General features: G+C 34.0%; 1 protein-coding gene across 3 annotated transcripts in view; it reads left to right on the forward strand.

Annotated features, from left to right (window-relative positions):
- The window catches only part of HOMER1 (homer scaffold protein 1), a 125,730-nt gene that overhangs the window by 55,937 nt on the left and 55,268 nt on the right, over positions 1 to 14,525 (forward strand). For all 3 annotated transcript variants that reach the window (XM_027100749.1, XM_027100748.1, XM_027100750.1), the window contains one exon: positions 7,809 to 7,948. In XM_027100749.1, the coding sequence (XP_026956550.1) occupies positions 7,809 to 7,948 (140 nt within the window). The remainder of the gene's footprint in view (positions 1 to 7,808; positions 7,949 to 14,525) is intronic.

The raw sequence follows: 14,525 nt of genomic DNA on the forward strand, positions 1-14,525 counted from the left end.
TTAATTTACAGAGCCAGAGAAATAGGGGGAAAATGGTATTTTCATTTCTCTTTCCTCTCCTTTTTTTTTTTTATGACAGTCCCTTACAGAGGTCATTACTATTTCTGTTTTGACTCGAATTGTATGACCTTTGGCCACTCTGATTCCATTCAGCTAGAAAGCACAGCTTGATTCTCACTGGTTTAACCCAATCTACTAAATTAACACTCTGCCTGAAGACTAGAATGTTACTCAGGAATTCAGCAAAGTTGGTAGAGAGATTAAATGGGATAATTGATAATAGTAGACACCGAGTTGGTCATAGCTTTCACTTTTATTCGAGGTGGTATAGCAGACCAGTTAGGTGTATGTATTTTCAAGTCAAACAAACTTAGACATAAATTCTTTTTCTGCCTCTATGTGATCTTGGAAAAATTGCTTAACCCAAGTCTGTTTATACATCTGCAGCATGAGTATTACATTACTTACCTTACAGGATTGTTGGGTGGAATAAGTATGATAATGGCAATGTCATGTTGACACTGTCATACAATAATGGCAATAATGTACACTCTAGAGCTTGGCTTCGATCTGGGCTCTAACCCTTTTTAGTTTTCTGAACTTAGGCATGTTAGTATTTTCTTTAGTCCATAAAATGGGAATAAGGATGATATTTTCTTACAAAGTTATTGTGAGAATTAAATAAGGATTACAAAGTGCTTAGCATATAGTAAAGGCTTAATAAATGTTAACAGCTGAGTTTCCAATGTGGCTGTAATGGTGAAGATGATGATGTAAAGCCTTGACATAGTTATTTAGAAAAATACAGATGCCTTAATTGAATAAAGCCTATATCAGAAGCCCCTGGAAGACATGTTAAAACACAAATTGCTGAGTCCCAACCTTAGCATTTCTGATTTAGAAGGGCTGAGGTGGGACCTGAGAATTTGCATTTCTAACAGGTTTCCAAGAGATGCTGATGGCTGTTGATCTGGGGAATCAGACTTTGAGAAATAGTGCTGTAGACAAACCATTCCATCTCCCTAAAGACTTGTGATGAAAGGAGTCTGGCATTTAGAACAAAGCTGGCCAATTCCCTCTTAGACTCTTGAGCTAAGGTTGTATACTTGATATAAATATGTGGTCATATCAGATAATCTTCATGTTGTCTTCATCAAGGTAACATCTCTAGGAATGCTTTGAATCACATATTAGTTGTCAGTTTCTTTCGCATCTCTCTTTAAATAACAGACATTAATTTAGAACTTTTCCTCTGTTGGAGATCTTATGTTCTCATGTTTCCATGGGAATATTTTAAATAGTCAATTTGATATAAAATCAAGAGAGATGATTGACTTTAAACTTGAAATTTCTTACATAGTTCACAGTTTTAAAAATACTGTATTTCAGTTAACTTGTTAGGCACTTTCCTCAGAATATGCATTGAAGAAAAAGGGGCTATATGATCATTTAATCCACATTTTTCTTCATTGGAGTTTAGAAAAAAAATAATTTTTAGCTTCAGTTGACTAAGACTTTTAAATTGAGTAAAATCTATTTACTCCATCACTTGTTTGAAGCCAAAGAATATTCATGGGCTTTTTTTTTCCATTTAAGATATCAGGTTGTATAGCATTAAATATATTGTGGTAGCTACCTTGATTTATATTTAATATGTCTAAACCTCTTCCTCAAGATTTTTTAGAATTCACTTTATAGAAAAAATGGATTATATGTGTGTGTGAGTGTGTGTATTCAGAGAAAAATAAAGTTTATTTAGCTTTGTTATAAATACCATAATTGTTAAAATGTTCATTTTAACGATAAATTATATTTACCCAATGGCACTGGTTTATTGTAAGTGATTATTAGGCTCTCTGTGACTAGCTGTTTGATCCTATGAAAGTCAGTTGATCTCTTTGGCCATGGTTCTTGAATCTGTAAGGTCAGAGGTTTGAACTATATCATTTCTAAGGACATTCCAAGTGCAGTAAATCTCGAATGTTTTAGATTTTCCTGCTATAAATGGATTTTTTGAAAAGTGGTCTGCAGTAGCCAACTGTTACTATCATAAACTATATTATTTATATATCTAGCCCACAAATATACCATTAGAATTAGTGAATGCCTATACATTAATATGATGCCTTCTTAGTATCATATGACAAGTGTGGTTTTACTGAACCAAATACCACGAGAACAAGTTTTACAACTTCAGGAAAGGTTGACTAGAGTTCTCTGGATATTTTTTTTGCTCTCCAAAGTAAGGGCAGTGGAGATATGTGTCTTTAATCCTGTTACTTGTCCCAATGGAGTATTTATCTGTTTCTCTATTGGGTTTACCTACTAGTTATTGGCAGTGAAAATAGAGAGGGAGGGAATAGACGTAATGGTGAACTTGACTGAACTTGGAGGAAATGTAAGAATTGAGGAAATAGTGAAGGCAAGGGAGAATGGTAAAGTAAGATATTAAGTTAGATGTTTCTGAAACTTCTATTCTTGGTTTGTAGCATGAACTTCAAAGGAGGATATCTACTTCAGAGAATGAATTTCAATCCTATTGGACATACAGGTGAATAGTGTGTAGTTAGAAATTTGGAATTGGAACTAAGTCTCAAGAATCATCAACAAATGTGTAATAGTTAAAGCTGTAGGTGAGAAGATATCATCCAGAAAAAAATAGGATGGAAAGACAGGAGAGACAAGGGTCAAAAATTGTCACTTAAAGATTGTCACTTAAAGGGACTTGCCTGGTGGCACAGTGGTTAAGAATCCGCTTGCCAATGCAGGGGACACGGTTTCAAGCCCTGGTCCGGGAGGATTCCACATGCCGCGGAGCAACTAAGCCCGTGCGCCACAACTACTGAGCCTGCGTTCGAGAGCCCACGAGCCCCAACTACTGAAGCCCATGCACCTAGAGCCTGTGCTCCGCAACAAGAGAAGCCACTTCAATGAGAAGCCTGTGCACCACAATGAAGAATAGCACCCACTCCCCGCAACTAGAGAAAGCCCACGTGCACCCCCCAACAAAGACCCAACACAACCAAAAATAAAAATAAATTAATTAATTTTAAAAAAAAAAGATGGTCACTTAAGGAATCTGAGGGAGATATAGGGAAAAACACAGAAGTAGGAAATGAACCAGCAGAGAATGTTAGCACAGAAGTCAAGAGAAGAGCATTTTAAGTTGGAGACAATGACTTGGCAGTGCAGGGAGCAGAGTTCCACTAGGTTGAGACTTCAAGAGGACTTTCAACCTAACAAAGTGGAGTCCACTTGTAAATACAGGGACTGTTGGGAAGGAAGGGCAATGTGAAGCACTTTGTAGAATGAAAGGAGATAGTTAGTGACTTTAGGTTATTCTTGAGGCCAAAATGCTTAGTAATAAGAATAAGGTAACAAATATTTGGTTCTCTTGTATGAGGAGAAAAAGGGTTAGCGTGATAATCTCAGGAGGATATGGAGCTAAGAATTTCTTTTCTGGAATGTATGTGTGGGGGTGACTGGAATGTGTTCTTAAATGGAAGGAAGGAGTTAGAGAAGGAAAAAGAGACGAGAAGGAAGGGATCATTGATGGAGCATTGTGCAGAAGAGGGTAATGTGAGAGGGAAGGGTGGAAACAAATTAGCTACTTTATTTGAGGTAGGAGGGAAGGATAAAAACAGATTTAGATGCAGATAGGTGTGAGATCGAGGAAGTCTATGCCAATTTATTTCCATTTTTTCTGTGAAGGAAGAGTTAGATCATTCTCTGAGAGGAAGGACAACCGAACAAGAGAAAGCTTGAACAGAGGTTTGAGATTGCTGTTAGGTAAAGAAAAAGAAGAGTCAAGTGGGAATAAGTAAAATTAAAGAATACTCGTCACGTCAAGAGCATAATTGAAGTCAGAGCTCAAAATTATTTTCATGACACTAACCAGCATATTTAACGTATTTTCTCCCATAGCATTTGGTAGCTTGGGCACATGAGAATAGGGAATGATGATATGAATTAGAAATTGGCAAGATGGGTGTTGTGGAAGGTAAGGAAGCCCGGAAGTTGGGATGATGCTACTGAGAATATAATTGAGATGATTGACTTTCTATTGCAGGCTGGGTATGGAGAGAAATAAAGCCAGGTTGAGCCTGACAACTAGCATAATAGCAGAGGGCCAAGAGGATGTAAGTCCTGATGAGGTTGAAGAGCAGGTGGAAAGGGAGTGGGACAGGTTGGGAGGATAGGAGGTTGTACAGCATAAGCCCTCTTATCTGTTGGAATCAAAGCCAGTAGTTGATGAGTTAATCTAAAAAGTCAGTTGAGAGGCCCGCGCACCGCGATGAAGACTGGCCCCTGCTTGCCACAACTAGAGAAAGCCCTTGCACAGAAACACAGCAAAAAAAATTAAAACAAAAAGATCTTTAAAAACAAAAAAAGTCAGTTAATGTAAAGACTTTTTTTAAAAAAAGATTCTTTTACATTTATAAATTAAAATTCAATAATATTATGTTTCATTTGTTCACTAGTATTTTGATTTAAAGCTGAAGGCTTTTCTTTGATTGTTAATCTTTCTTACGTAAATCATACCAGTAATTGATCGTCTGCAATTTCCTGAGTTTTTTTCTTTAAGTAGAGCTAACCCTTGACACCCCATCCTCCTTCTATGGCACATACACCTGAGAGTAGGCTGGTGACACCACCCTGAAGGCCTGGCCTGGAGTGAGGGCCAACCTGATTTCTTTTCCATGTGATTCAAGATATTTCTGGAGCTTTTTGCTTTTTGCAGGAGGACTTTCTTGCCACTTCATAAATGAGTAGAGAGAATTCTTTAGCACTTTCTGAATCTTACATCATTGCTCAGGTTCCTTTTTTATAGTGTGGTCACATGTGTTAGTTTTGGCTTCCTTGATACTCTCTCATATTTTAATATGCAAACTTTTTTTTCAATCTGACTGTTTTTCTTTTTCAGATTATTTGTTTTGGTGTGGGGTGTGAGGGAAATTTCCCAGAAACAGTGAGATGTGAGTTTTATTTTCTCAAAATAAGGATGGAGAGGTGATAGAAGTTGATTAAATCTGTTTTTATTTATATTTTACACTTTTAATTTTTTTATCAACTGTGATCAAAGAATATATTATTTGATAATTTTTTCCTTAAACATTTACCATAGAAGTGGCTAGCCATATTAGTTTAGGAATCTCTTTCCAAAGAGGAATTATCCTACTTTCTCAAAAGTTTGTAGTCTAACAGATATACCTCCGTGCTTTTTATTTTAATGTTTGATTTAAAGATATAAAATGCAGGTTTTATGAAAGTTAGGGTCTTTAAGGAATAACTAAAGTGGAATGTTTAGGAAATTACACAAAATTTTAACTAAAAAGCAACTAGATGTTTGGAATATGTTAAATAAAACTAGTTTCGCAGTGCTATTTTTAGCCTATGTAAAATTTCTAGAAGGTTTCACACAACACTTTTGGCTACCTGTGTGGCTACCTAGTTGGAATAGTTAGAAGGCAAAGGAGTTTCATTTCCCTTATGTACTGTTGGAACTATTTCTTGTTCTCTTGAGCAAATGTTAATTTTTTTTAAACATCCTTAAAAATGAAATATGCTTTGGGCTTTTGTTTTCATTTTAGGTATAGTGTCTAGGGTAATTTCAATATGCCTTTTGTTAAATATAGCTAATAATCGAGCTTTCAGAAGAAAAGCTTGCTCTGTTGAGATGCTGGAATTGTTGCAACCTCTATCCCTTTCTTCCTTCTCTCCTTCTTAGCTTGTCTCTAAGAAGAGTCTACTTCAGTATCATCAACAGTTATAGCCTCCCCAACACCCATGCCTCATAATCTTTCTTATTTCACCCCAGAAGGTAATAAGAACCAGAAATCACACTACTCCTCCTCTGACTCTTTCTTTTAATCCTAATCTACTTTTGGCCCTCACACTCTTATCAACCAAATCTAACAAATCCTTAGTTGCTAATACTGGTTATGCCCTTTCAGGTTGACAAGGTAATTTTTTCTGTTATCATTTCCACTGAATTAGGTCTTGGCCAACTTACTGTTTAGTTGATTGGACAGTCAACCTTGATTATTTTAGTTTGGCCTTTCTTGGAGAAAAATTTTCCCAATTTATTGAAACCAAATATGAATACCTCATGGTCTCTTACTGGCTGCTTAAACTTTTTCAGGCTAATTGACATGGTCCATAATTGATCTAGAGATAGTCATTTTGGATACTGTTTCCTCAGTAGGATTTGACTTTGTTGTAAAACAAAATTTCATGTTTTCACAGTATACTACAAACTATTCATACACTGACTCTCAGTTAATAGAAACAGTAGATTCAGAGGAAAGTGTTTTTTTTTTTTTTTTTTTTTTTGGCAATATGTGGGCCTCTCACTGTTGTGGCCTCTCCTGTTGCGGAGCACAGGCTCCGGACGCGCAGGCCCAGCGGCCATGGCTCACGGGCCCAGCCGCTCCGTGGCATGTGGGATCTTCCTGGGCCGGGGCGCGAACCCGTGTCCCCTGCATCAGCAGGCGGACTCTCAACCACTGCGCCACCAGGGAAGCCCCAGAGGAAAGATTTTAAAAGAATGAAATTAAAGGTCAAACTAGAGATTCCATTAATAGTTGAAAAATAGTTAAGTGAGGATGTGGAATCAAGAAACTAGTCTTTTGATCTTTGATAGCTTGTATAATTTATAGCACTATGGTACTATTAGTTAAAATATTTAAATGTAAAATAAAACACATACAGCAATATAAAACCAGAAGCCCCAAAAAAGGAAGTTGGTCTCACCACATTAATATCAATATTTTCCATATTTCTTTCTAGTGCTTCTTCACGTGCAATAATTTTTATGTAAAGTATATAAATTATCATAATCTAGATATCTCCTTATATTCTCTTTTTTCTAGTTATAAGCATTTTCCTATATTACACATATTCTTATTTTTATTTGAGAGGAAATCTTATATTCTTTCAAGTTGACAAATTATGACTATCCCCAACTACTCCCCTATTGGACACTGATGTTTTATTGTGAAGTTTTATTGGTCAGAGATTGCAAGGGGTCTGTCAAGCTGCTCTTTAACAATCTGGTGCTAGGACCACCCCTGGTTACCAGGGTTATCAAATGACCCCTCATTCTGACTTCTAATATCAAATTTAGAAAATCTGATGATGGCAGTCATAAGAGTAGGTGTCAGGGTGACCTTTGTTTTAAATCCCATCTATTTTCCAGTGGGATAAACTAAATTTACCTTGATAGAAATAAAACAGGAAATATTGCAAAGAGAAATAATTTCATTATGAGTAGCAGGCAAGAAAAGCTGAAATACATTATATATAATGTGCTATGGAAATATTTCCAGTTACTTTTCTAAATGTCTCTTGGAATTGAAAGCTATGGCAGATCAAAAAAATTGACTTGTTGAAGATTTCGTTCCGTTTCTCTTCCTACCCTCCCAAATGAAAAATAAAATCTTCTTGCATTTTTGTCCCATCTTCTTTTTCTTCTTAAGTGATTAGTTGAATATCTTATTTTAACCAATTAATTGCTTATATAACCTAAAAGTTTTTCAGTTCTTTGAAACTACATTTCTAAATTGTGTTATGTTTACATTTTTAAATTGTATTGTTTCAGTTAGTTTTCTTGTGCGTTGCTTTGGTTTAAAATTTTTTCGCCTTCAAATTTCATTTTTACGTCTTTGACTCCAATTTCAATTGAAATAACTATATTTCATAAGTAAGCATACATCAGAGTCAGTTTTAACTTTTAGATGATCTTGTAAATTTTAACAAAAGTGTAACACTTTTTTATCCCCACTCCCTTTTTTTTTTTTTTTTTAAAGGAATCAGCAGGAGGGGATCTTCAGTCTCCTTTAACACCAGAAAGTATCAATGGGACAGATGATGAAAGAACACCTGACGTGACCCAGAACTCAGAGCCAAGGCCTGAACCGACTCAGAATGCATTGCCATTTTCACATAGGTACAGATTCAATTCAACCATCATGATTAAGTAAAATGTGTAGAAACTTACTTGGTTTCAGATAAATCTTGCAAAGTTACAACCCTGAGTGAAAATTCCAGGTCAGACTTTTTTTTTTAACTGTTAACCTCAGAAAAGTTTTAATAATTTATAGTTGCTTAGATGGACTGGAGTGGACATTTCCATTACCTTTGTAGAAAAAGGGCTACTGAGCTAATTATAGTACAAATTGTTTTTCAGTGAAACAACATATTATTGCAAATCTCTTTTACTTATTTCTTAACCCAGCTCCTAAAAAGCCCTCGTTGTTAACCTGGTTTCCATTTTCATGTATGTTCTTGAGGGTTATAAAAATTTTTTTAAAAAAATAGGTTTCCTATTCTGAAATTAAGCTTTGCCAGTCTTAGAGGTAATCTCACTGTATTATTTCAAAGAAGAAGACAAGTTATTGGTGTAACTTCCAGCATGGACCTGTTAATGTTAATGTCAGGTTCATTTTTGCACACCAACTAACAGGAGATAAATCTTCACATGCTTCTGAATTTTAAAGAATTTGATACTTTAAAAAGATGCACTTTATCCTAAATATGTTCGAAACCAGTTACATTAATTATTGGCCATATTGTGGTATTTTTAGGATGTAAGGAGGTCTGTGAAACTGTAAATGTAAACAAATACCTCTCAGTCATTGTCTTAAAGTTAATTTTTATCCTTCTTTGGAAACTTTTGACCTAGATAATTTTAATTAAAATTCAGAAAAAAGTTTTCCTTTGTTGTGCATCTCTTTGGACCAGTTCAAAAAGATCAAATTCTTTAGCATATTCAGAAGAATTGTGAAGTGAGATATTCCAAACTTTCTTTTTCATGAGAATTTTAATTTTGATTTTATTGGTTGAATATTAGGGGCATAGGACTAAACTTATTAGAGACTCACATTGAGGGACCTCATAGTCAAGCTGAGGAAGAAGAAGGAATTTGTTAAAGAGTTTTTTAGGAATGAATGGGGAAAAACTCTGACTATGAGGCTATTCTAATATGTTCCTAAAAATGGTAATAATTTTGCATAAAAGGGTTAGGCATATTTTAGAATTTTCATAGAGGTAATGCTTTAACTATTGCAGTATAGGTGTGTTCTCTTTTCTATAGCTAAAAAATGACTGAACACATGAACATTTTTGGTTCTTCCAATCTGAAGACTATATGTTTACATTGATTTGTAAACCATACTGGTTTTTAAAATACGCAATTACTACTAAAGAGCAATGTGATTCATGTGCAGTTTTAAAAATATTTGTGTTGATGGAAGCAAAAATTTCTTTCCTATTATATTTAACACGTCCAATTAATAAATAGATGTAACTACACTGAACATAATTATAAACTTGATTTCTTTGGCTAACACTTAAACAAGACGTGCATTGGATACTGTAGCATTATGAAATAAGAACTTTTGTATTTATCATTTGTAAAAGCTATTTCTAGTTTACTTTATGTACCTAAAATTTTCTGAGTGTTTATTATTTTGCTAATCCTTAGTGTTTGGAGTTATTAACTGTGATTGGTCATCTATTGATTTTCTCTGTTTTGGGGAGTCAAATAGGAGTTTACTTTCTTTGATGTGAGGTACAGCTTCTTTGACTACTGGAATATGTAGATTAGCCAGGGAGATATTTGAGTTCTGAAAATGAAATTTAACAGGTCAATTTAAGCTTTTAATTATGTTAAAGGCATTATATAATCTTACAGTTTTCTTATTATTTAAAAAACACTTCAGCATAGGATTTTAGAAGACTTATTCTCTGAACTTGTTTTTACATCAATCAGTATCAATGAATATTCTCCTTGTTACTTGATTGAAATTAAGATTTCTACCTGATATAGAAAATTGAGTATTTTACAGCTAATGTTAGAACCTCAAAATAACAGAGGGGACCTCAGAGATGGTGTAATCTAGGATTTTTCAAACTGCAGTGGTTTGAAATCAACTTAGGTTATTCATGGCATTCTGAAAAAATGAAAAATAAAATGAAATAAGTAACACCAGGATAAAACCCACATTAAGAGATGAAATTGTGTTTCAGTAACATACATATTTAAGTGTGGGCTGGATTATAGGGTAAAACGTCAAAGTTTGAAAGCATGGGCCTTTGACACATCCCAGAAGTTAGGTGATTTGTCCTAGGTCATACAGTTCATTAGTAACAGCTTTAGAACTACAGCTCAGCTCTTTTGACCCTACTATGTACTGCCAGTTAGTTAATAGTGCATTTTAGTCTAATCCCCAAAACAAGCACATTGTTGTGTCAGGAAGTTAATAACTGTTTCTATTTTGGGAGAACTATATAGAAATAAGATCAGTGTTTCATTAATGAGAGACACAAAGAATATTAAAATAATTTCTATTCAAATCTGAAACTCACAAATGTTTAAACTTGATACACTATCCTTTTTTCCCATGGCAGAGAACATTTAAAATCTATGTTTTTAAGGCTTACTTATACTATTTATTTTTGTCTTTCTTCCTTAGTACTTATTTCAACAGAAAAGAATGAATAGGAAAAAAGATACTTTGCCAACATTCCTCTGTTCTGGTTGATACCATTTTATTGCTAAATTAGGAGCAAAATCACTAGAATATCTGTGTTTTTTGTTTTTTCTTTTAAAGGTGGAAGGATATAGGGAACAATGATCTAGTCAGTCAAGTTGATTGAGTTGATTGTAGTAATAGCTACTTAGCAAGCCAGCTTGTGCTCTTCTTAAAATTTAAATTGTATACCTAAATCTTATTAGTTCATTAATTAACATAACAAAAGGAAACCCTGATTTTCATTTGGTCCTGAAAATTTAGTAATGTGTTTATAGTTTATTTACTCTCTGTAAACTTTATTTATTTTTTAAAAAGTATTACTTAACTTTAAAGAGAAAAGCAAGATTTGTTTGTTAGTCTTTAAACTAACACAAATTTTCAAGTATACTTGAAAGAGATAACACTATAGTGAACTCCCATGAGCACGTCTCCCAGCTTCAACATTTAGGAAAAAATGGCCAGGCTTGTTTCTTTTCTAATCCTACCCACTCTTCCACTTTTGTATTATCTTTAGAGCAAATTCCAGACATATAATTTCATCCACAAATACTTTTTTAAAATTACTTTTGAACTTTTAAAAAACTTATTTACTAAGCTAGTACAACTTTTTATATTCCATCTAACTCACTGGCATTATAGAGTTACCTTTATTTACTCTTTTCTTTGTTTTTTTAAAAATTACACTGCTGAACTAAATTGTAAAATGTATGGACTGCTCAATGCTTAAGTCAAGTGCTATATAGTACTGTGTTGTGTCCTTGTTATAAACTATGCAAAAACATTCTCATTGAATAAGTTTAGATAAATTAACACTTTTTTAGTATATTTATTTAAATGCTTTTAAAAGTCTAGAGATGTGTAAAATAGGAAGATTATGAGGATGAAAATGTTTACTAATTTCTTTGGGGAAATGGTAATAAATTTTATCTAAATTGCTATTTTTTCTTAAAAAATATTTTTTTAACCTAAATGATAATATCCTTTTGGGACTGAACAGGTGTACACTCTGACCTACTGAAGTATTCAGGGCATCCTTTGAGACTGTAGCCTTAGATTAGCTATATGGTTGACCCTTGAACAACACAGGTTTGAACTGCGAGGGTCCACTCATGAGTGGATTTCTTTCGATAGTAAATATTACGGTATTACAGAATCCGCAGTTGGTTGAATCTGTGGATGTGGAACCACGGATGCAGAGGACTACCTGTAAAGTTATGCATGGCTTTTTGTCTGCACGGAGGGTTGGCACCCCTAACTCCCTGCATTGTTCAAGGGTCATCTGTATACTAAATAAAATAACTACTATATACTATACTATATATATAAATATAGTATTTATATATATATGGAGGAAAGTTTTGTACTCTGATTCCAGGAGGGATTTGCTTCATAGCATCAGCTGTCTGGAATTTACTTGTTATTTCTTAATGAATTCTAGGATTTTTAAAAAAGATTTAAAACTATCTAAAATTCTCTTGGAAATAGTTAATTTTATAGTTTCCCAGTGCTGTTAGAATGTAATACTGAAATATAATACTGAAAACTGAAACTTTTTATTTTGTTCATTGTGAATATATGATCCTCAGATATATAGTGATATATTGATAAATAACTGCTGGTATCCTATTTTTGAGAGTTGAAAGCAGATATGTGTATACAGCAGTAGTTCGTGAAGCTATTTTTGTACTGATAAATTTTCAAAAGTTTGATTATCTTAATGGAAAATAGGCTGTTTTGAGCACTAATTATATTTAAATTCTTCTAATGTTTAGATAATGTATTCTCATGGTGCTGCTAGAATTTATGCATTTTGGGGTTTCTGCATGTATCTTCTATTCTGTTAAAGAGATTTTTTTTTCTGTCACTTTGTGTGTTTCCAACAGATATTCATTAAAGGATATGTGTAGAATCATCACTCCTTAGTAGGTTGATTTTGCTTTAAAGCAGTATAACTACAATTTTACCGTAATCTGGGTGGGTTTATTCCATCTGTATTTAATAGATTAATTTCTTCATTTATTATCAGAGCTTCCAAAAGCTACTACTTTAAAACTGTGTCTAGGGATTTTTGTAATCTCAAAAACTAAGTTTCATTGGAAAATATACACACCATTTTAGTTATATGTTAAAAAAACAAGCAGTGTTTTATCTTGAATCAAATATATTTTGTACGTGCTTTGAAGATGATACAAACAGGAAAAAACTGAATGACTATTAAGAGCTCTGGGGTACTATATTCTCCACAGCTGTGCCATTTGTCTCTCTTTTTTATGGATAGTAAGCAAAACTTCTAAGATTATAGTTATGAAGTAAAATAGAAATAATTTCTGTGGGTAACTCTTGTTTGAATAAAACTGTGTATAAAGCTGGGGGTTGATTTCACAAGAAGTGCCTTATCATTGATAAAATTGCAGATGAAAAATTTAACTTGTAGGATTCCCCTTATTATTAGTTACAATTGACTTGAATATTGTTATTCCTCTACCATTGAACCTCAAAATTAGAATTAGTTTTAAAAAATTAATTTGAAGGCCAAGACAATTTGTGAGAGATCGCAACTAAACAATTTAGAGATGTCAGAATTTCCTGTACCATAATTGTGAACAGATAGCATTTTGTAAGAGGTGCTGTGGTAATTTGGCAGTATATATATAGGTCTGCATTTTCTGGGAACTAAGAAGCAATTCATGTATTTTTGAATAAGGCACAGGAAAAAATACAGTTTAGTGACCAAGACTGTTTATTAGGTTTTTAGGTATGTATACTTAAATTTCCTATCTTAAGTTTTTAAGAACTAATTTTTATTCTATTTTAATATCTTCTAAAAGATGTTGAAGAAAATATAAAAATTTGCTAATGCATTTTGTTGGGAATTATCACTTAATATGGATTGTTTGCAAGAAGAAAAATACTATTCGTATGAGATAAGGACATTACTAACCCACCTTCAATAGGGATCGTTCCCTTGCCCTTCTTCTTCTCTGCCTTACCGTTGTAATTAATGGGAAGAATTTTCACCAGTCCATCCCTAGTGATTGTTAGTTTCTATTTTCAGGATGATTGGCTTGAAGTTAGAGGTGTGATCATTCACAGTGGAACAGATTGATCTTAGGTAAATTATGACCTTTTTCCCATGGAGGGCTTCTAAGAATTCTTTTTTCCTTCCATTTCTGTTCTTAGAAGACCATAGTGGGGCTTCCATTGGAAGGGAGGTATGTGATAACAGTTCTGCTCTAGGACTTAGGGAAAAATACTCTTCCTTTGGATTTGGCTTTCTATCTTTCCTCTTACTAGAATAGTAAGGGACAAGATGAAATAGTGAATGTAGGCAGAGGCCAAGCAAGTCACATAAATGTGTGAAGTTTGTGATGTGTATGACGGTATGGAATTGTGAGGTCTGTGGTAAGGTGGAATGTACACGGTTCATCTGGAGATACTAAAGTTTTTAAAAAATAAGGCCAAACAGAGAGATGAGGATTAGATGACCCATCTGGTTTCTAGCTTAGACTTTCAAAAGAAATCTTTGTGGTTTACATATGGTTTAGCCCAAGGTAAGGATTTTAAGCAAATTCCCAGCTAGTAATATCCGTTGGCATGATTATTAAATTCTTGGTGGTGGTATTTGGGAGGATATGATTTGCAAATTTGGAATCCTGGATATTTGCTCTTTGTTGACATATTACTCTGATAGGTGTTATTACTACTCTCAAACACAAAAATCTGACCATGTCACTTTTCTCCTTAAAATATTTCAGTGGCATGATGTATGTAGACTAATCCATGATCATCAGATGAGGCTTCCCCAGACTCATCACTTTGTGATTCTGTAGTAGTTACTTGCATTTGCTTGTAACTACTTACAACCAAGCAACCATGCTATTGCTCATCTGCAAGTCTTTGCTCCCTCGTTTTTGCAACATTCTCCCTTCTCTTTAGAGTTGCTACACACACACACACACACACACACACACACACACACACACACACACA

This window comes from Aethalodelphis obliquidens, unplaced genomic scaffold, assembly GCF_003676395.1.
Source record: "Aethalodelphis obliquidens isolate GAN/ISIS:26980383/991018 unplaced genomic scaffold, ASM367639v1 scaffold4, whole genome shotgun sequence".
In the NCBI taxonomy this organism is placed as follows: domain Eukaryota; kingdom Metazoa; phylum Chordata; class Mammalia; order Artiodactyla; family Delphinidae; genus Aethalodelphis; species Aethalodelphis obliquidens.